Below are 22,470 nucleotides of genomic sequence, written 5' to 3' on the forward strand. Positions count from 1 at the left end.
TGAACAAATCATTCAAACTGATTTGCGAACCAATTTAGACAGATCTGCCAACTTGTTTGATGAAGTCTTTGAACAGAATCGACTCAAAAGAGTGAATCATTTGTGAATTGAGCATCGCTCATGCCCAAAAAAGAAGATAGGCCTACAGCCAGCTTGAAATATTCTACGCATTTAACAACAAGTAGGCCTATTGCATTAAAATAAAGTAACGAGAGGAACTTCGCCCAACGTAACGAAGTAAAGGTACATTTTTTTTCATTAGAAATGTACTCGAGTTCAAGTAAAAGTAGACCTACCCACATTTAAATCTACTCTAAAAAGTAAAAAAAATTCAAAAAAAATACTCAAGTAAATGTAGCCTACTTCGTTACCCACCTCTGCGTGTGACACAACATTCTGCTAGACAAAAGTGGCAAACATTTCCAGGGTTGAATGCCAAAAAACATCTAAACATTTTGACCAGTAGCCTACGGCTCATATGATGAAATAATGTTTCATTTGGGGGGCATTGGCCAATTTACTCACACAATTACTAGGTTTTTGAAGCATAAATTAAATGTTTTGGGTGAGTTACTCCATTTTTCAGACATGGAATAACGTTGTGACAATTGTAGAGTCTAGATAATAATGAGACAAAGTGTTTGAGAAAAACTGTAATATGAACCCATGTGGTGAATCAATACGTCACCTGCAAACTGAGTTGAAAATCCTTTTAAATTCTTGCAGATGTGACAGCGTTAAAACTATTGAACAAGGTGACCATAATCTGCCTACAGTAGTAGTTTTTTTTAGCCTAGAAAAGCACAAGTTTCCTTGGTTCAGCATATAGATTTATTCATCTTTTAATACACACTGTTCAAACAAATACAAAACCTACAGTAAACAAGAAGACTCTGGTACAAACCGTTCACCCCCAGTTATGTGTAAGCGACAATTTGAGCGTGATTTTTTTAAAATCGTTTTAGACTGTACATATCTTAATATAATCTATAAAAGTCTCTCTTGTTGATTTATATAGTTGTGACAAGCACATTCAAAATATTGACATCAATCATTTGTTACTAATGGTGACAATCAAATACCTACGTGAGAATCAAAATAAATCATTTTGCATGGCTTTTGGTATCGAATGTATGATTGAATGTGTGTGTGTGTGTGTGGATAGGAAAGCTTTATATTTCACCAGAATCAAAGTCGCATGTTCCATATAAAATATGCATTGTGTTTATCAGACGGCAGTGCTGGATACTGAGGCACAGCTCAGGAGCAGCATTACTAGAACCAAAGACGCTCGATACATACAATGATCAAAGTTTAAGCAGTTAGTCTTTGATTCATTGATGATAACGACAGGTATCGCCGCCGCTTGACTAGGGCAGTGGAACCAAAAGGCAGTGTTTATTGTGTAAGTGCGAAGGTTATAGATTTGATACTATAGTCCCTAAGGAATGTGGGGGTTTAAGCTTATTCAAAATGGATGTTCTATGACTTACACTGTGTGTGATATATATATTATATTGCTTTTTATACAGCACCTATACATTACAGTTCTGAAAAAAAAATACAACAAAGAACAATTTGCACTTTCCATAAGCTTCACAAGTGGGTATAGTTGTGACAACAACACAGGCACAATGAACAGACCCTGTGACCACTAAAAAGCCTTGTATGTTTGTATGGACAAGTGGCATTCATACATACTGAACACTTTAATCATGTATTGAACTGAGCATATGTCATTTACTTACACATATTAATGTTTTTTGTTTTTTTTTACGAAAATTAATTATCTTTAAGGCTTGTTTCATTTGGGTGTGTAGTTTAATTATATTAATGTAATCATTCAGACTAAGAATAAATCATATGTTTGTTAGCTAGATCGATTGATTCTAGTCCCCTGTATTGCACCTACATTAACATCTATAGTCCATCTACACAATTATGATATATTGTGCATTACATGACTGATTTAACAAGCTCTTCTGACATAACTGATTTCAAGTTTTTCAATATTCACATAATAAATGACAGGACCAAAACTATAGAACTAGTACATTCTCACAGGCTTTCAGCTACATCACAAACACTAGTTATGAGCCACTATTTTTTTTTCTTCCATATAACCAAACCACTCAGCCATTTTTAATCTGCATCTGTGTATAAACTATCGTAATAATTAAACTGTGGGAAAGTGAATTTATCACTGTGGCTGTAAATCCAGTGGCATCATGAGCCGTATTATCTAAAGTCCACACAAAATGAATATACTGTTGCAACACTTAACTTCACAATGGCCTCTTTAAGTTTTCATTGAACACTTTTTATCTTCAAAAATATCAGAAAGCAAAATACTCTTTAACAGCGATAATAACTTTATACAGTTTACATGAAAGTTAAGGCGAATAAAAGAGCTTGAATTGTATCAGGACCAGAGTAACCTGGAAGAAAACTACTCTGAACCACCACAATTGGTTCTTAAATATATGCCTTAAAAATATGATGATTAAAAAAAAGGTCCCAGAGATTTCCTTTAGGAAAGAGAGAAAAAAAATTATAATAACAAAGGAATATGATTAGAATAAGACAATCAAAAATATCAATATTTATAAAAAAGAAATGCTTCTGAGTATTTTAGTTTGATGAAATACACTTGAAATGAGAAAATGTCAAATTAAAATACAGCTTTGGCTTATAAAAAACAATTTTCTGCTGGGAGTGTTATGACAGAGACCTGAACTGAAAAAAAGAAGAAAAAAGAGGGGGTAAGAATTAGAACATTAGAATGTACTCAGTAATAAATAAATAAATTAAAAAAATGAAGCCATGATGTAGTTTGGCATTTTTATCATAAACTGTAATTTACAGAATGGAATTCTAATTCCCTGTGTTTCTCATAGAAAAGAATGTTTCAAAAAAAATCTTAAAAAATGCAAACCCTTTAGGGGTTTATTTAATCTCTCATTTTAGTGTTGTAATTCTTTTGCACAGTCGATGGAGTAGAAAACGGCTGCTGAGAGACTAGCAACTAGAGAGAATGTAGAACCTTTACTAAGACCACTACAGCAGAACCGCATGACCTGTGGAGCAGCTAGTCTTTGTTCATTTCTCTCTCCTGAGCTTAGCCACTTGCACTCCAGTGCAACCCCCTCTTTATGAAAAGGCAAAATATAGTGGTATGTGAAAAAAATCTGAGTTTGATTTCCAGTGTCTATCTGAATAAATCTCACGTATGTGAGAGAATGAGTGTGTCTCCGTGTGTCTGTTTAGCAGTCAGCTGCTTTCGGTGTCTCCTCATCTTCTGCTGACAGTGGAACCGACTGTTCCTTCATTTCGATCTCATCTCCAGACTCTTCATTTTTCTTCTTATCCTCCATTGGGTAAACCACTACACAAAACTTCTGACCCAGGTAGGTCATCTTGCCTGAGAACATAAAGAGAATAATTTAATTGAAGGGGTCTTTCTGAAAGAAGAATCTTATGCTCACCAAGCCAAAGTAATTTTTTTAGTCCTCCAGAAATCATTCTAATATTGCTGAGCAAGGAACAATTTCTCAGATCACAATTTATATTCTCAAAACTACTTGATCAACCTCCACATCACATATGTATTCTTACACTTTATACAGATACATACTATATCACACAAACACACGTATATATATATATATACATACAGTGAATGTATATAGAGTCTTGTATTTTTCTTTTGTATATCGCAGTGACATTCTACTGTAATTTGTTGACAGACCAACAGTAAAAGCGTAACTGTGAACCCTGTCTTTTGCAAATAATATCCCACATAGAGTAATGTTTCGATTTGTACTGTTAAAATTGATATACTGTATGCCATACAGAAACATTATAAATTATAAACACAATAATCAATTTAACACATCCTTGCTGAATAAAAGTATTAATTTCTTTACCAAACTTTTGATTAGTAGTGTAAATATAATATAATATAATATAATATAATATAATATAATATAATCGGTTCTCAGTTGCCAGCCCTACAGTGCGAGATAAATCGTCTCTAATCAGACCTAATACAGAGAAGTGATGTCATCATTAAGCCCCACATATCTGTGAACTTTATTCCACTTACCAACAAATGTATTGAAACACTGGGGCTTGTTTTCCCAGTACACGCCCAAGAAATAGACAGGGACACCAGTAAGCATGATGGCCAAGCCAATGCCACACACCACAGGCTCCGAGTACAGAGAGAAGATCAGCAGGAAGGCCCAGAACAGCAGGTAGATGACAGGCCACACCAGACTGATCTGTGAATTGGAGAAGTAAGGTTAGCAGCCAGAAGTAAAAATGTATCTTAAGTTTTAGGGGTTATATGGGAGGTATGTAGGGAGTACCTAGAACTGGACAAGCACATCATGATTCAAAGGTTATAGCAAAATATAAATACATTGCTAAACTGCTAAACAGAATACTGGATATATAACATAGATGGCAAGTTAGTAAAAAGTCAACAACTACAGAGATCATTGAATTTTTTTATACTGTTTGGTAATGTTGTTTAACAATTAAATTTAAAAGTAGCATAAAATACTTCTGTTCAACATAACATAAAATTGAACACTGGGTTTCAGTAATTCTTGGGACTTACTTTAATTGGTCGGTGCATATCTGGTTGTTTAATCCGCAGCACAATCTGCCCGGCAACAGTGACACCATAGAAGAGGTAGTTGATAAAACCCACATAGTTTATGAGTGTGTACATGTCACTGGTGCACAGCATCAGAATTGTTGAGATGCACTGCGAGAAAGCAAGAGAGAGATTTTTGGTATATCTATAAGAACTGTCTGATATCATATCACATTATCATAAAGACCATTCATACTGGGACTACGGAAGAATGCAGGCCATAAAATCAACAGAAGAACAAGTCAGTCTTAAATTCAGCAACTGTCCAGTGGAATTAAATGATGTGCAACAAATGTGAGTTATAAAGATCGCACTTAAAGGGAAAGAGAGGTAGATATAATGTATATATGATACTCACAGTGAAGAGCAGAGCTGGAATTGGGGTGCAGCGCTTCACATGAATCATAGCCAGCAGACTAGGGAGATGGCCTTCACGTGCACCCGCGAAGAACAACCTAAACAACATGAGGACAATCCAGGAATACTGTTATTTACAATGCCAATATATTCAGTAGAGGGGAATATGTGAAGACACAGATAGACAGAACAATACAACGAACGAACGATAGATAGATAGACGATAGATAGATAGATAGATATATAGATGAGTCTTGTGTATAAATGATGGATGGATGGATGGATGAAGGGAGGGACTGACCGAGAGGAGGTGAAGAGGGAGCCGTTGACCCCCCCAAATGTGGACAAGGCCACAGAGATGGGCATGATCCATGACATCACTCCCAACAGCTTCTCACCAAACGTCTGGGAGAGAGCAACAGAGTGGTGAAGGAGAGAAAGCAGAGACAAGCAGAGGAAAAGAGGACGTTGATCGAAAACATGCATTATCATGTCCATAATATCTGTGCTGTTTTTTTAGAAAGTCTTTAGAACTGAATGCAGAAGATTCTGGAGTCTGATATATCTATTTGAATGGTACACAGGCAGGCATCAAGAGCTCAATCCAAGTATCATTTAAAGAACTTTAAATATTGATACTTGGTTAGATATGTCAAAGAATCTCCTGCATTAAGCAAAAAAAATCAGTCAGTCTGTTTGCATTCCTGAAATGTCTGACTGCTATGAATGAACACTTACCACAGCTACAGCATTAGAAGCCAGCAGCTCCTGAGGGCTCATGGCAGTGACGTAGGCAATGTTAGCAAAAACGTACACAAAAGTCACGAGGGGAATGGAAATGAAGATAGCACGGGGGAGGTTTCTGCATGGAAAAATATAAAAACAAGAAAGAGGGAAAGAAGTGTTCAGTCAGAAGTAGTACATTGCATTATTTTAGCCAACCAACTACATATACTACTTTTCAGTCAGTTTGAGGCAGATTCCAGTTGCTTCCTCAGAGCATTGTGTAAAATGATACAGTGATTCTTTTGGCTCTTTACACTTGTGCAGTTTGATATATTGCAGACCATTCTGACTATTGATCCTTTATGTGGTTGTTTGCTGGATTTTACAAATGTATATTTCATATACACTACTAACAATTAATACTAATTTCATACTGTATTAACACAGTATTGAATTACTGTGAGCTCTTCAGATAGAAAATTGGCTTACACATAGGGGTCGACCAGTTCCTCTGTAACATAATTGAGGAAATTCCAGCCACCGTAGGCGAAGGACCCCTGTAGAAATGCCAGAGCAATCAGACCAACATCATAGTCTTGAAACGGCTCGAAAGCATTGGCCGGCTCCAACCAGTAATATTCGCCTGGAGAATGAAAAAAAGTGTACAATAGTTATCAAACTTCAAAGGGTAAATTGTTATAAAATGCCTCTTGTTTATTAGCTAGTTAGTTAACCTTTAGCAAACACTTTCACTCAAAACAGCTTAAAGTACAGAAATCGCAAACACAGCTCCTCTTGAGCAACTGATGGTCAAGTTCCCTGGTCAAGGACCAAAATGGTATTGTGATCTTAATAACAAACAGTAGTAAGTTTATGAAAATCCAGCTAAACCCAACTGGATTGAGTTGGTAGAAACCTTGTAGAACTGGTAGACCTGATTTTTCCAGCAAGGGGCATTAGATCTAAATGGCTATAATCTTTGGCAGATTCCCACCAGCTAGTAATCCACCAAAGGCAGCCTGAACCAGTTAAGAGACCAGCTACCATGTTCCAAAATACAACTATCACCGTAAACTGGTTTTGACTGGATTTCCTGAACCTACAATCTTTTTGCTCCCTAAGCCATAGTATTAATACCACAATTCTAGGGTCAGGTCTTTGGTCACATTTTCTCTAAACTCTCTTTGAGAGCATACATGACCCTGAAGACCCCACATTAAAGAGCAGCCAATGCCAACAAACCCAAATCCAGTCTTTAAATTTTCTGCATGAAGGAATCACATCTGTCACTCTCAAATTATCAGGTCAGTGTCTTAGCTAACAGGCCGTCGACAGTGTTATTATTATTTAATCCTCTCTGACGCAGCAGCTGTGAAAACTGCATTATCTGTGTTATTCTTTATTAGAGGGTTTGAACCCAGTGACTTCTGCTGAGACAACAAGGCAAAGAGGGGAAGTGCTGTGCTTTCAGTTTTTCCTGAAGATTTTACGGAGCTACTAGAGATGAAGCAATGCTCCCAGGAGGACAGGCAGTCACGCATGCAGAATTCTACAAATGCATGGACAAGAACAAGCACTGCACATATATAGCATGCACACTCATACATAGACATATGGTACCTACCCTTGCAGATCTGTACAAAACCCATGATGATGATGAGAATGAGGGCCAGAAGTTTCCCTGCAGTAAAGACATCCTGTACCCGTGTTGCCCAGCGCACGCTGGCACAATTCACCCAAGTCAGCAGCACTGAAACACACAGACATTGAGGTTACAAGGCTGGTTACACACAATACACACACTATGAGCCGTTAGTGAGATTAATGGCTCCCTGCTGTCTGAACAGTCTAGTATGCCAAAGGATTATATAATAAATGTTTTCAGCTATGAGGAATTAATCAGACACACAAATGACAAGCTCGAAATAGGCCTTCAGGTGAACCTATTCAATACATAGTAACATTTGAATGCGCTGCAACATCTGAAACAGATAGGCAGGTGAAATTAGGTTAAAAAGTCAGCACAGACGAATTATAATAGGATATGATATTTTGCCTTTATATTTATTGATCTGGCAGATGTTTTTATTCAAAGCAACTCAGTATGCATATTCTCTTTTCAAATCTAATGTGGGATTGCCAGCAAAATACTACAGGAAATTTTCAAGCATAGACAGCGCTTGTGATATTTTTTTTTTACCTCATATGATTTGAAAGATTACATGGAATATTTTACTTCATTTGGAAGACTGGAGAATTATTTAAATGAACAACAAAAAGCTACAAGATTTAAAAAAAAAATGAACATTGTAACCAGTTAGAGCACGTGAAACATATACTTTTTTTTAATACATTCATATACATTTTAACTTAGAAAACGTGCTAAGTCAATGTGCTAAATATGACTCATAGTCACATGCACACAGTTGTCTGATGGCATGTGACAGACATATTTGGTCATAAAATCAGAGGGACACGAAAGTAAACTTTGAGTCTTGACTCATGCACTTTTGAGAACTTGCAAGACATGCAAAAATGCCGCCTCGTGATGTGCACTTCGGGGTTCAGCTTTATCCAGTTTAATTCAAATACTATTTATGTACATGTAGACAAGCAGCAAATCAAATCAGTCACCTCAACAGACGGATAAACAAAAGAGCTATTACATACAAAACTAGTGTAAACTGGGTGTGATTTGAGAATGTCGATGTGCAGTGGCCAAACTCAGTGAGTTCTTGGCCAGAGTTCAGAGTTCTTGGCACTCATTCAGAATGAAACTTAGAGGTGCAGCAGCATCTAGTCACAACAATAAAATGCAAGTCAAGTCCTATTAGGCGGGGTAGGGTGTTTTGTTACACAAAATGCATGGTAATTACTGTTTGTGGTGAAATCAACACAAATAGTCTGGCAGTGCAAACTGACACCCTGTCAAATTATGTGAAAGAGAATAAAGTAAAAACCAAACACAAGAAGACTTTGGGGCGAGGAGTTGTAATCCTTATGTCTTATCTCTGTGCATGGAGAAGGGAACTGCCTCGCTGTACAGAGCAAAGACATGGTTCTAACTGAGCCGAGTCGTGTCTTAAGATAAGGGCAGTGCATTCTGGAAAACTGACCGGAGAGGACGCCTTAGAGGGTGGTGTTTGTGAAACTACTTCGGAATGGAAAAATAAGCTGAAATCTACATAGTACACCATGCTAATGCAAGAATGCAGAAACATTCCAAATGACAACAAGAATCTTACTACAATAAGCTGATTACAGTGGCGGGAGGTCAGAGTCTTTAGCAGACTTTATGCAAGTAGAATCATGTGCTAAACAATTATTTTTCTAACATTCAACTGCCTGTTAAACACAATATACTTTTGGGATCTGTTCTAAAATGTGGTGGATTCTTTTTTTGCACTCTACTGCTTGCATAGGCAGCATAGTTAATTAAAATTGAATAAATAATTGATTCAAAGCACAAATAGCCTACAAAAAAACCCAATTTATTTCAATGGAGTTAGCATGTTGCTAAGCTAACCATGTGATAGGCCTAATCAAATGAGCTTAAGCACATAGCATTTTTGGTAAAATAGTACATTTTTAAGTAGATTTAACCTTTTAAGTAATTTACAAAGTTCTATAAATTATTATTATATTAATAATCAACAAGTTTCTCACGTATAAGTTTTCACAATACAGTAAGTCCCAATTTGCATACTTTCTATGCATGCACTATTCTATGCAATTTTATTGTATAAATGGTGTCAGTGTTTACACAGAAAAGAAAGAAAAAAGAAAAAAGAAAAAGTGCGCTTAAAATACCCCGATGATTACTGAAAAAAAACATTTGAAATGTTAGTCACTAAATACAATCAACTGTCGTAGCTTTCCTAATGTAGCAGAAGAGGCTTTCAGACTCTGATGCTGGATGACCAAATAACAGTAGACGGTAGAGTACATAGTGCACAGAGTAAGTGCATAGTGTATAGTACGCAATTTGGGAGATAACTAATACCTTATGTGATTGTCTGAGAAATTTACGTACAATGCTACCAGTATTTGGCCATGAGAAGATATCTTAAATGGCAGCAGTTATTCTGACAACCGTTTGGAATAGTGTTCATGTCACTGTGTTCCATTAAAATGCTGCCTACTAAGGCAACAAACTTTTCTCAGACAAACTTCTCGGGCAAACAAACTTTTCTCAGAATTGCAGTAGTGGTTTTAGAAGAAAAGACATTAAAGGTACAAAAGAATTGAGTACAAGAACAGGGACATCGCATAAAACTGTGCCATAGTGTCCACTTTTGCCCTTTCACTTACTTCCTGCAGTTCTCTAAACAAAACAAAAGCAAAGCTAAAGAAAAAGCAAAAAAAAAAAAACCTTTAGAGCTGCTTGAGACCATCTGTTTAGTAAAAAACAGCCTTCAACCTCAGCTAATCAGAACATTTTGGTCTTTGGATACAGTCACTTTTTAGAGTAATAAAAGCACACAATAAATACAGGCTCAGCTCTGTTACCCTGCGAAATGGACAAAGAGCTAGTACTGGTTACTGTTAAGTAGCTAATTCTGGGTCAGATTTTTTCCATAAAAAGAAAATAATGATGAAATATTATTAATATATCAAATTATTAAACTAAATAACTTTTAAGGATGGATTTAAATTGAAGCTTTACAGTAGCATTATCAAAACAAGATGTGATATCACCTAATATCCTCTCTTCTTGACCTCTCTCTTTTTGCTTAGGGTCTCTGTTGTTTGCCTGTCTACATACAACTTGCAGTATTTGTAGCTCCGGCGTGAAGTTTGCAGAAAGCCCACGCTCAAGGCTTATTGACGCCATGAAAAACATCATTCCATCCATCTTCACATATCCCTCTCTCTTTTACTCTCATCCTTTTCTATCCTCCGCACATTTTCCCACAACCTTAATGTTCCCTCTCCCAGGGTATGACCCCTCGGTCTTCTTCAATCACACATCAGTCCCAAAACACTGTCTCTCTAGATCTGGCCTTCAAGGTTCTTTCACTTGAGCGTGATTTGCCCCTTATGGTCAAACATAAGAGGCTGTAATGAAGTATCCATTCCCAGCTACAATTTGTGAATGTGTAGAGAAAAATGTCTAAAATATACAAGTGTTCAAAAGTGAATCACAAGCAGATGTGGAAATAGTCGTTGTGTAAAGCCCTATTCGAAAGGGATAAGTATCACCTGGTGACCTCTAGTCATTTGTAATAATTGCGGAGTTTGTCTGAGATCTTAATCCTGTGCGAATCGGCCATGTCTGTAATTTGTAAAGTAAAAATTCCCCCGCAAATTACCTACTATATTTTGCCGAACACCGAGGTCCTGTGATAATATTAGTCCCGTGCGAATCGGCATCTCTGTGATTTGGTCGGATCGTATATCATTTTTTCAAGGTTTTTGTTTCATGTGCGCCTTTTTATCTATCTTTCGCGAAGAATGGGGCTTAAGTTGTTATAGCATCTGTGAGGTAAACAACATAAAACAGTCTACAATGTATGTAAAATATACAGTTTTTTTTTCATCTTATGAGGAGTGTTCAAAACATTCAGATAACCTTAAAATATGTTCTTGTCTGTCCATACCACATCTTCTCTTACATATGATAATGGTTTAGCATCCACAAGTTCACTTCTCTCACTTTCCTTCCTTTCTTTTTGCTATCTTAACCTTTTCTTTCTTTTTTACCATTCTCTCACAGTCCCTATATATATATATATATATATATATATATATATACACACACACACACACACACACAGCCTGGTCAAAAATAATCGCTGTTTGGATTTAAATAGGCAAATGCTTCAGAGTCAATGACTGGATCATTATTGCAGTGATTATTATGTTTCTAGCATGTTATATGTTTGCCAACAATTCTTCTAACCATTGATGGAGTGTGTAGCTTTTCATTTCTTACAACCATGTAGGAAGACACATCATGGCCATTTTCCAGAATGACAATGTCAAGATTCATCAGGCTCAAATTGTAAAAGAAGGGTTGGGAGGGAGCATGAAGAATCATTTTCACACATGAATTGGCACCTCTGAATCCAGACCTTAAATTCATTGGAAGTCTTTGGGATGTGCTGGAGGAGACTTTACAGACTCCTCAACTCTTGCATTGTCAATACAAGATATTGTCATCCTAGAATATGGCCATGATGTGTCTGCGCCTTTTTTTTTTTGGTCGGGCCTATATATAGGGAGGACTTGTAGCAATATCAATGGTCATCTAAATATGCGTGTCAGTAGCAACAATCCCTAAATGATAAGACAATGATATCTCTGTTTTTCCTTCTGGTACTCACACAAGCAGATGGCAGCGAGCAAACGCAGACCATTCTCTGGGGGGAAGCAGGTGGGGAACAGAGGCTGCAGGACGTAGTTGGAGAAGGTAAGGGCGATAACTGCCTGGTTAGTGGGATAGATCACCAACACAGCAATCCACAACCGCAGAAACCTGTAGCATATAAACATTCAAAAAAGTTATAATGCTTCCAACAAAAAAAGTACTTAATAGATGGTAATACAGTGGTATTTTAATAACTATGTTTCATCTCCAAAAATCAATACCATAGTTCTTTTTAGCTAGTGATCCGCATTGTGTCATTTTCATAACAGTCTTTCTTCTAAGGATGGACTCTATTTGTGTATACAAGATCAGTTATTGCCATAATTTGTTTGGAGTGAGATAGAGGCACGAGCGAATGATCAGATAATGGTTGTCCGCTGGCAGTATTATTCATTAGAGCAGTCACTGTGCTAAGCAAAGGTTGTTGGCATGTAAGCAATGCCAATGCTAAAAGATTTGATTGACCGCTGAGTACTTATTACTGGATTAAGAAATGTTAAATCACAGCTACAACTACTTCACCAGACAGCAACAATGCTAGCACCTTTAACAAGCTAATTACCACACAATGAAGGGTAATGTTGTTTACTGTCGCAGTAAACTGTTACATGGTGTTGACATGAGATTACAGGTGTTTTGACAGAAAAAAATATAGGATTCCTGTGGAGTGAGAAATGTTGTTATTCCATTATTTTCTTCAGGTTTGTTGAATCGCTGACTTACAGGAACACCAAGATACATTCATGTTAAAACATCCTATCACACTAAGTTCTGCGTTACCAATAATTAAGTCATATACTTTTAGAAATAATATGGACTTTGATTTATAAGCAGTCTAGTCTATTCTCTGGAAGTATAATTAAAATCAATATGTGGCTGAAAACCTCACCCTGCCAGTCCTCCGAAGATGTCCTTGACATAAGAGTAGTCGCCTCCAGATTTGGGGATTGTGACGCCCAGCTCAGCGTAGCAGAGTGCTCCAATCGCTGTTATAATGCCTGTGACGATCCATACGATGAGAGCCAGGCCCACTGAACTGGCATTTTCCAACACTCCCTTTGGACTGACAAAGATTCCAGAGCCGATGATGTTACCTGTAAAAGAGAAAGCAGAGAGGTTGGTTATTAGAATTGTGAATTAATGTAGAAAGCAGGTCAGAAAAAGAGAAGGATTGTGTGTAAAAAGGAGGTGGAGCTGTCACACCAACACATCATATAAGCCTTCAATCAATGTCTGACTCTGAATGAATCTACTAAAGTGCTCCAATTTAAAATGAAATTAATGAAACAGACTTTATCCTGAGTAAAGGATTTAAAGAGATTTTAGATTGGTCAGAAATGTATTAGGGATACACATTTTGAAATTGTAGCCGATTTATCTCTATAGATGATAACTATTTTCACGTTATGATCAATATTATAAATATATACTACTTTGTTAAAAAATGTATTAATACATACTAAAAACTATCATTATGTGCACACAGAAATTCACTCCAACTTGCACTCTTAAAGATTCAAGAGAATGTCTTCATCTATCCAAATAGTTTAAAATAGACAGAAATATATCCACCTTGGTTAGCAATGCGGAATTAAGCTATTTTCTGTGAATGTGCGAGACTTCTGATTAATTATCCGCTAAAGGTAAATAACTAGAAGAATAAGAAAGTGCAATAAATGGTAAAACTATTTGTGCTACAAACCAGTGTGTTTGTGATTACAACAAGCACAAATAAGGTGGATAGATTTCCAATTTTGACTGATAAATATCCAATAATGGCAGGTACTATTAAATACAAAAAGAAATGACAAAATATGGTGCTTGCCTACATTTGACGTACAGTATTCCTAAAACACATAAGAAAGCATGATGAGATGACAGTGGGACACTTAACCCAGGAGATGTAGAGATCAGCCAGGCGTATGACAGTGGCAAAGAGAAAAGGGGGAATATAGAAAAAGAAAAAGCAGGACAGTGTAGGAATCAAACGGATATTAAAATGTCAGTGTGGCAGAGAAAGAAGGAAGAATCAAGAGAGAGAAAGCAGGTGGTGAGAGCAATTCACATTTGCTGAGTTAGTATACAGCGTGACTAATGGAGTGAGTACACACAGCAAATATATGGGGGAGTGTGTATTTGCCATGTGTGCACTTAGTGCAGTATAGTGCACCACCACTGTGATATATCCGTGTTTGTGATTCACATATTGGCCCCCAAAAAGTATTTGGACATTTATGTTACACATGTAAAACGTCTGAATTTCATTTCATTCAATACAGAAATATCAAACCAGTTGTGAACTTTACTCAAATCTAATTTCACCTATCTAAGCCATTTGTTGCAATTATTTGTAACCATGGTCGATTTTAGCACACGTCTCCATTAATTCACACAATACCAACGAACCCATCCATAACTTGAAAACCACCATTTTTACAACAAACCAACCGTAGATCTCACAGAAGATCTAATTTAGACCTACTAAACTATTCCATTGGAAAGCGCACACACACACACCACTTTACTACAAAAGGTATTTTCCCACCAAATCCCTGTGAAGATCTCAAAAACCCAGAGGGATGTCAAATCTAACCAAGCTGGATCAAAGCTCAATGGAGGAAGACACTTATTTGATTTAGGCAAACTGGACAAATAAATGTTAAAGGCTTTCTGAAGCAGAAAATGCTAAACTAGTAGCCTATATGATCTTTTCCATTACCAGTATCAGCTCAACTCGATTTGCCTCGCCTCGGCTCGCTTTTCGCTCCGTTTTCCATTACAGAGAGTACTCCACAATAGTACCTGGTCGTCATAGCAACGCCACAGGAACTACGCGACACACACAAGCTACCCACACACACACGACAATGGAGGAAATAGAGTGTATGGTGTTTTTAATCCTCAGGATGTGGCTATTTCTCACAGCAAGAAGACAAACGTTGTTTCAGTAGAGGCTGAGGGCAGCAAAACGAAACACTGCTGAAAAAAATAGCTCCGTCTAGCGTGTGCAATGATGACACGGTGAATAGTGACGATTCTCTCTGACCAATCAGCAGTCTGCAGTGTTTTCACGAGTCGAGTCGGGCTGAGCTGGTACTGTGTAGTGGAAAAGCGCCATGATGTACTTCTGTTTCGCTAAGTTACAAACCAAAACATGCATGTGAAAAGCATCACATGTATACTGATTACACTTGTGTTCGTGGCACATTTTCTGTACAAGTGGGAGGCATATTGTGGAGTGACTACTGGTTCTGCACATGTAACTGTGGTTTATTCTTTCATCTTTCCTGATTGTGCTTCATGTCTGGACTTTTGACACAAACTGATGCATGTGAAAATTCAGGTAAACAATGCATGAGCCGGAGTTTCTGCCCAATTACATCTGTTCTAGTGGTCGACCGATATGGGTTTTTTGATGGCCGATATCTTAGAGAGCATGGTGGCCGATATAAAGCCGATATTTATATTTATAATAAATATTTAAAAATCTTTAAAATAAAAATGCTTAGGCCCTATACTTTATATGGCAACTTCTTGAATCTGCAATCCTATTAAAGTGTTTTTCCCAAATAAAGTAATATTTTAAAAATATATGAATATGCGAATAAAAAGGAAGTAAACACTAACAGGGCACTCAGTAATCTGGTAATTTCATGCGCACCGATAATCATATTTTTTCAAATAAAGACTATTTTTTACTTTGACTTTTGACAAGGTAACGATTATTTTACATACAGCACACAGTGAAAAAACGACATGAATATGACACAGTGGGCAACTGGACATAGCACAGTATATTTTAAAATAAAGGATTTAAAGTTTTTCGATCGAGTCTCCTGTGAAGCTGATCTGTACGCATTCACTCACTTCACACGACCGTCACTCGCAGTAACACGTTTATGCAGGCTACAAATGCACACTTCACATGATATCACAGCTGGATTCGATTAAATCTGCAAGGTTTGTGAAATTAAATGTTTATTAGATATTCAGAGAATTTTTTTAATTATGTAGATGCGCATTTGCTGAATGTTGACGGTAAATGAGAAAGTATTTTAGCCTGATTGTTTTCCTTTTCGGTTACAAATAATATAAAAGCAAACGCATTACTTTATCGCATACCATGTACTTTCTTTGATTACCAGTTCTGTAGCCACCGGTTCTGTCTAACAAAGTATTAGATATGACTGACAGAGATCGTAAACTAATGAAGACGGAGAATGTGAGTGAGCGCTGTGTGATCAGGCGCTGCCGTTCTCTTCTCAGGGGCTCAGCGCCGCCCGTCAAAATAATAGTCCGCATCGGCGTCAAAATAAAAGTCCCGCTTCCAACACATCGGCCAATCAGTAAAACTTATCGGCCGATGCCGATATTCTAAAAAAGCCAAAAGACCACTAATCTGTTCCCATCAGTAAGTCAACTAGTCCAGGTTTTCCTGTCGGATTGTCACTGCAATTATGTTCTGTGAATCACTTTGGATACAAATGTCTGTTCAACATTGCCACTGTAAACAAGTAATCAGACTTCTCTGTAGCCACTGCTGCCATGATGTATTCACAAAATAAGCTGCACTAAAATAATATCCATAAACCTTCTGAGCATTCATCTTATGTCTTTGGCTGTTCTCCCATTTCACTTTTCTCCCTAAATCTCTGCTTTGAAAAACCACAGTCAAGATATGATTATCACAAACTTCAGCATGTCCCATGACCTCAAAGTACAAGTTACACAACTTTATACAATCAAAGGTATCTTTTACTATTGCCAAAGCATCTACGGATTGATCTGGTTTCAGCCAGCTTGTGTATTAATTGACTAAAAGGAAACCAGCAGGGATTTATGAACATCAACAGGTTTTACACTGTAAAATACTGATAGATTATTGTGCACAGTTGTACACTGATGAGAGGTCTTGCTGACTACAGAGGAAAAAATCCAGATGGATTTCCTTTTCAAACTGCATCCTCTTGCTTCCCTTTTGTGTGTTCACACCACAAACATCACAGGCAACACAGCAGCATCCCTGATTTAACATTCTAGTTTGTCAATCTACACACATTGATCTAATCTGTGCTAATCATTGTCAAACACATAGACGGAAAGGCTACAGTCCCGCCTTTCAATTCAAAGTGCCAGTTAGCTTTTAGATAAGGCATTGTGTGTTTAGCAGTATTATTAGCTGTACCAGCCATAAAAAAAAAAAAACATTTGTAGAGTGATTTAAAATAAAAAGTAAAATTGTTGTCAGAATTGACACATTAGATGCGATCACATTTACTGTTGTTTGGCTAATTTTTGCTGGCAAAATACAGTGGTTTCATTAGGAACCCACGCAATCCGCACAAATTCGCATGGGGGCGAAATATTTCCCGACACAGATTTCATAATGGTTTCACGTTGGTCACGCAAGTTTGTTCATTCGTTGCTTGGTTTAAAAGTGACTTCTTTGTGAGCTGTGCTTTATTGCTACACTATTGACAATAGACAATGGACTTTTTTTCCAATTCCATTTTATTAATGTGACCGTATTTTTAAAAACTATCTTCATTTAAGTAGATAGTTAGCACATATTGCCAACATCGAATACAGCTGCACACGGTGGTGCCAAAGTGGCCGCACTCTTGCTATCAGCTTATCTTATATGCATGTCAGTCATTGTGCAAAGACATGGCTCATTTATTGCACAGTGATATTACATTCACTTGTACTTCTATTTATTACTCTAGCTAACATGTTTGCTGAGGCGAATCTCTTTCAACTGTCCTATTGATTTTCTTTCATGCCTCCATTGATCAAACGGTTCCTGTGGATCTGTAGCCTTGATAGCCAGATGTTTCCCTTTTACAAATTCACTTAAATAAATCAGAGTTTGTGTTAATGAAGCAAGCCATTTACACAAAACAATGTCTCCTTTCATCAAATAAAATTGGTTCAACTGTTATGCAGCTAAGACTCTTTGTATAATCAAAGTGGATGGATTTACAAAAAGTTTCTAGAATTAGGCTAAATGTTGAACATGTCTCTTTTGTATGATCATCAAAAAACCCATACTAAAAATACTGGTTTAGCTTTCAGATAATGAAGGTGTATAGCTATTATTTACGTCTTGCAGTTTTCAGTTCTACATCAATACATACTGTACATTATTCATTTTCAGATGGATTTTAATCATCTTACAGGAGTATTAATCAATCACTAAAATTTAATATATGAATGTATCAGATCAAAAACCTGAAAAAATAATGGAATGCAATTAAATAATTATTGGGCTGCTAACTGGTTACATCTATTTTGGCTCACATCAAACTTTGAAAAACGTTGTAGCCAGCTTGATGTATGATGTTCCTCAATCAATCCATAAGCATCTGTTGATAACATCTGAGGCCAGTTTGCTTTTAGCAAAAAGATATACAATGCACTTTTTTTTATCTGCATCATATCACAATGTCCTTCTTACATTCAGATGATCCGTCAGCCTTTACTCTACTAAAACTAGGTTCCTGGCACCCGTTTCCATTCTAACAATCCCTACTAATTACCAGAGACCATAATCCAAATATTCAACGTAAAAAATGGGTCTAAGCGAGTCAAAAAACCACAGTGAGTTCACATTCAGGCCCATGCTTCATTTCCAGCTCACAAAGGGTTCCAGAAAAGGGGTTCATAAAGATGAGAGTGGCAGAAGTTATAAAGTATTCTGATAAATCTAATGAAGTACAAAGGCTTGAGGAAAGCTTTGAGCGATCCGAAGCGACAATCACCAGATAATAATGTTCACGTGAGCCAACTAAGAGCATGTGAATGTGTGACCTGACCTGATCAAGGTTGCTGAAGAGGATTATCATATAGCTGCAGTTAAAATGTGGGCTGGGATTATCTTGGGTGTGTTTTACTTTTCCTTAACTCTCATCATTATATTAAATATCAATTTATATCTTAATGCTGCCAGAAGCAATAAATGAAAACTACCCTGTGACACACTCAATAAACTGACAAAGGTTAAATCACGTTTCCTCTCTTCACTTCCTCTTATATTTGCTGCGTCTCTGCTATCTACTCTAAGTCTTTTAGCCCTGTTTTCTTTCTTTATAAAACCAGAAGTGAAAATAATAGACAGAAAAAGAACACCAGGTCAACATGGTCAAGGCACATGCATTTTTTTTTCTTGCTTAGCCATTTTAAACTATTGTGGGGGGAAAAAAAACACGAGCACATGGCTGTTTTGCCGTTTGCTAGACTGATACATTTTTGTTTGCTAGACCACACATGCATATTTTCTATTTTAAAATAGTTATTATTTAGTAGTAAATATAATAACTGTAAATATACTGTAAATATAACTGTAAACTGTAAATATAATAAATAAAATAACTGTTCTTTTATATAAAGCGATTGTGTACATCTTGTTTGTTATACTTAAATCGTATGAAATATTTAACTATAAGACATCATCAATATTGTTTTATATGACCTATACAATATTGACTATTTTACAGATCATTATCATGACAACGATAACTAAATAATCTTTTAAAACATAATGTGCATGAATATCTTATAAAAACAACAATATGGTTTATAAACCGTTACTCATCTTAAATACGCCTATAGGCCAAAACGATTATTGGTTTATCTCTAAAATCAAAATTATATCGTATCGACCATTTGAAAAAATCTTGTTGGACCACTAATCAACAGAACAACAGGCATAAGCGTAAATAATCAGGGGCGTTTTCTCTGAGGAGGCAAGGCAGGCAGTGCCTCCTCAAAAAATTGGATGAGAAAATAATATTACATATTAGAAAATAATAATACATATTAGAAAAATAAAACAACACAAATATTACAAAATGTGACATTAAAAAGTGCATAAATCACTCGTTTTTTTTAAGCAACACTGTCCAGCAGCGACACCCACAGGTAAAGATACAGCAGGAGTCCGTGTCTCTCTAGCCTCCCCTGAGCCCATTGAGTTTTAACAGACCCCCTAAAGCATGCAGTGGGTTTGGTAGGAGGTAATTGAGAATGAATTGTAGTGAGAGGCACTGCCTTCACCATGCTACGATTGGATATGATTGGTTTATGCGACAAATCCAGCCTCTTGTTTTCGTGCGCATTCGCAAATCGGTTTGAATGAACAAAATTATGGCGTTTGGATAACTCAGCAATTTGGATACACCACTTTATGTGATGTTAAAATCAAACTTGAAATGGACTGAAATAAAATAAAGACTGTAGGGATATTTTAGTGAGCAATCAGCTTGGTGAAATCAAAGGTAGGCTACATCTTTGTCTGTGATTAGTGTTTACCAAGCTTGATAAGTGATGAAAATAAGTTGATTATTAAAAAGAACAGCTGAACATCAGTTCACAAATAATAATAATTGTGCCTTTAGTTATTATTTTGGAATAAAGATAAAGATAAAAAAGACTTTGTCTCATCATTTTAGAACACCACCACACGCCACTGTAGCCTAATCATATATTTCCATATAGTAGGCCTATATTTTCAACTGTTTTTGTTTTTCCATATTTAAATGACCTCTTTTTCCATTTTATGTGACTGATTGAGAGAGAGAGACTCTCATTCATCATTATCCAAACAAGCTGTGCACCGTGCACGACTAAACATGCATCCGTTTAAAAACATCCACCCACATGACATAGTGCACCGTGCACGACTGACCATGCATCCGTTTAAAACACATCCACCCACATGACATAGTGCACCGTGCACGACTGACCATGCATCCGTTTAAAACACATCCACCCACATGACAATACATAGAAACATTATAACACTCACCGACAATAATGCCACAGGCACTGACGAGACCGATCTCCTTTTTCAATGCCACCGATGACTCTCCCGCTGCTTTGCCGTCGTCTGCTGCTCCATCCTCACCGGTGGTCGGGGCTGCGCTCCCTCTTTGTCTCGGTCCATCCGTCATGTTGGTAATTGAGATGTTCAGTCCTCGATGTTGAGCGGTGATGCTAGAGCAGCGCTTGACGTGTACCGCAGGTCAAACAGCCTGAATACTATCTCGAGCAAAATATGCTACTATGATCACTTTATCTATCCTTTCTTATCTACCTGAGATTGCTCTAAATCATGTGTCAGGATGTATTGCGTAGTGGCAAAGTAACAAGGAGCAAGGCTACTGCAGTAAAGGTCTATAAAATACAATCAAAAATAAGTCACTGTCAGTGTCATTAAAACGGTAAGATTTCCTTTCAGAGCGTCAAAAAAGAACACAAAGCACTAATTTCGGGCGTAACAAAAACTACAGTTGTAGGCTACTCCAATCGCAGCTAATATGAGTCCGTTTGTTCCGTCCGTGATGAAGCCTATCCAGGGTTTAATCTGTCGTTTAAAAAAAAAACGACAGAGAGGCCGAAAACCAATTCACAGTTTTCTCCTTTTATTTCCTGTAACTGTTACCTATAAAATGCCGGGTGCTTCCTCGTTCTTAATAAAAGAAGTGCATCGTTTTGACTTGGACTTTGGTAAACGGCTTTAGGTAGATGAGTGTCGGCGCGCTGGGAAGCCTTAGCGTCTCCAGCACCTAAGCACCAGCGGTCCAAGCGCCTCCTCAGCCTGAGTATTTACTCCATATGTCAAGCCGCCTCCATAAGTACCGTCTCTCCTCCTCCCCTCCCCTTCCCCCCACTTTGCGTCACAGTTCTTGTTTTTTAGGTCTAACGTTACCCCGCACGCCTCCACATAAAAACCAGACAAGCTGTTGAATAGCACGGTAAGGAATATGAACTTCCTGAACTTACCAATTTATGATTTCATTGTTACCCTATTGCTTCATTCATTGTAAATATCTCAGTGCTTAACGTTAAAAAAAGCCTGCTGAAAACATTACACAATTACAGGCTACTACTTTCTCACATGTAGCCTAACTATTTTGTTGTTGTTGTACAAATGCTCTTTTAGTGTATGTACACGATTCAACACAATTTTCAAACGTTTAGTAATTAAATAAGTTAGTAAGAGCCCGTACTTTCACCACCTGCCACAAAACAGACCCTAGATCAAGTCGCTTTTCCCTGGACACGTAACCATAGCAACGGCATGCGCGCAGTACATCGGGAACAAAATGTCTGCAAAACATAACACGTATTGACACAAAAAGTAAAAAAAATATATATATATATATTTATGTGTGTGTGTGTGTGTGTGTGTGTGTGTGTGTGTGTGTGTGTGTGTGTGTGTGTGTGTGTGTGTGTGTGTGTGTCCAGGTAAACCCTAAATTATGGGGCTAAAATTTCCCCATGGCAATATCCAGAATCCTTGTAAGGTCATTTTTTGGTCCCCATGAGGAAAACAGCTTAAAAATAATAGCTG

General features: G+C 37.1%; 1 protein-coding gene across 1 annotated transcript; it reads right to left on the reverse strand.

The window, feature by feature from the left end:
- Positions 1-808: 808 nt before the first annotated feature.
- slc7a8a (solute carrier family 7 member 8a) lies at positions 809-21,787 on the reverse strand. Its single transcript, XM_077228122.1, has 11 exons — positions 20,923-21,787; positions 13,006-13,210; positions 12,073-12,224; positions 7,371-7,496; positions 6,236-6,389; positions 5,759-5,882; positions 5,322-5,425; positions 5,022-5,118; positions 4,625-4,774; positions 4,106-4,283; positions 809-3,421 (listed from the first exon to the last, which is right to left on the reverse strand). The coding sequence occupies exons 1-11, from the start codon at positions 21,065-21,067 to the stop codon at positions 3,264-3,266; spliced, it is 1,593 nt and encodes a 530-aa protein (XP_077084237.1). The 5' UTR covers positions 21,068-21,787; the 3' UTR covers positions 809-3,263.
- Between the last annotated feature and the right edge of the window lie 683 nt (positions 21,788-22,470).

This window comes from Siphateles boraxobius, unplaced genomic scaffold, assembly GCF_051911475.1.
Source record: "Siphateles boraxobius isolate OS27281-9 unplaced genomic scaffold, OSU_SipBor_1 130, whole genome shotgun sequence".
Lineage (NCBI taxonomy): Eukaryota > Metazoa > Chordata > Actinopteri > Cypriniformes > Leuciscidae > Siphateles > Siphateles boraxobius.

Bases quoted from the DNA above. Each gene is read 5' to 3' on its own strand.
- slc7a8a (XM_077228122.1), bottom strand. From the start codon at position 21,067: ATGACGGATGGACCGAGACAAAGAGGGAGCGCAGCCCCGACCACCGGT. The intron at 7,497-12,072 runs GTGAGTACCAGA...TGTGTGTTTCAG, and splicing joins GCTCGCTGCCATCTGCTTGT to TGCTGCTGACTTGGGTGAAT. The intron at 6,390-7,370 runs GTAGGTACCATA...TTCATTCTCCAG, and splicing joins TTTTGTACAGATCTGCAAGG to GCGAATATTACTGGTTGGAG.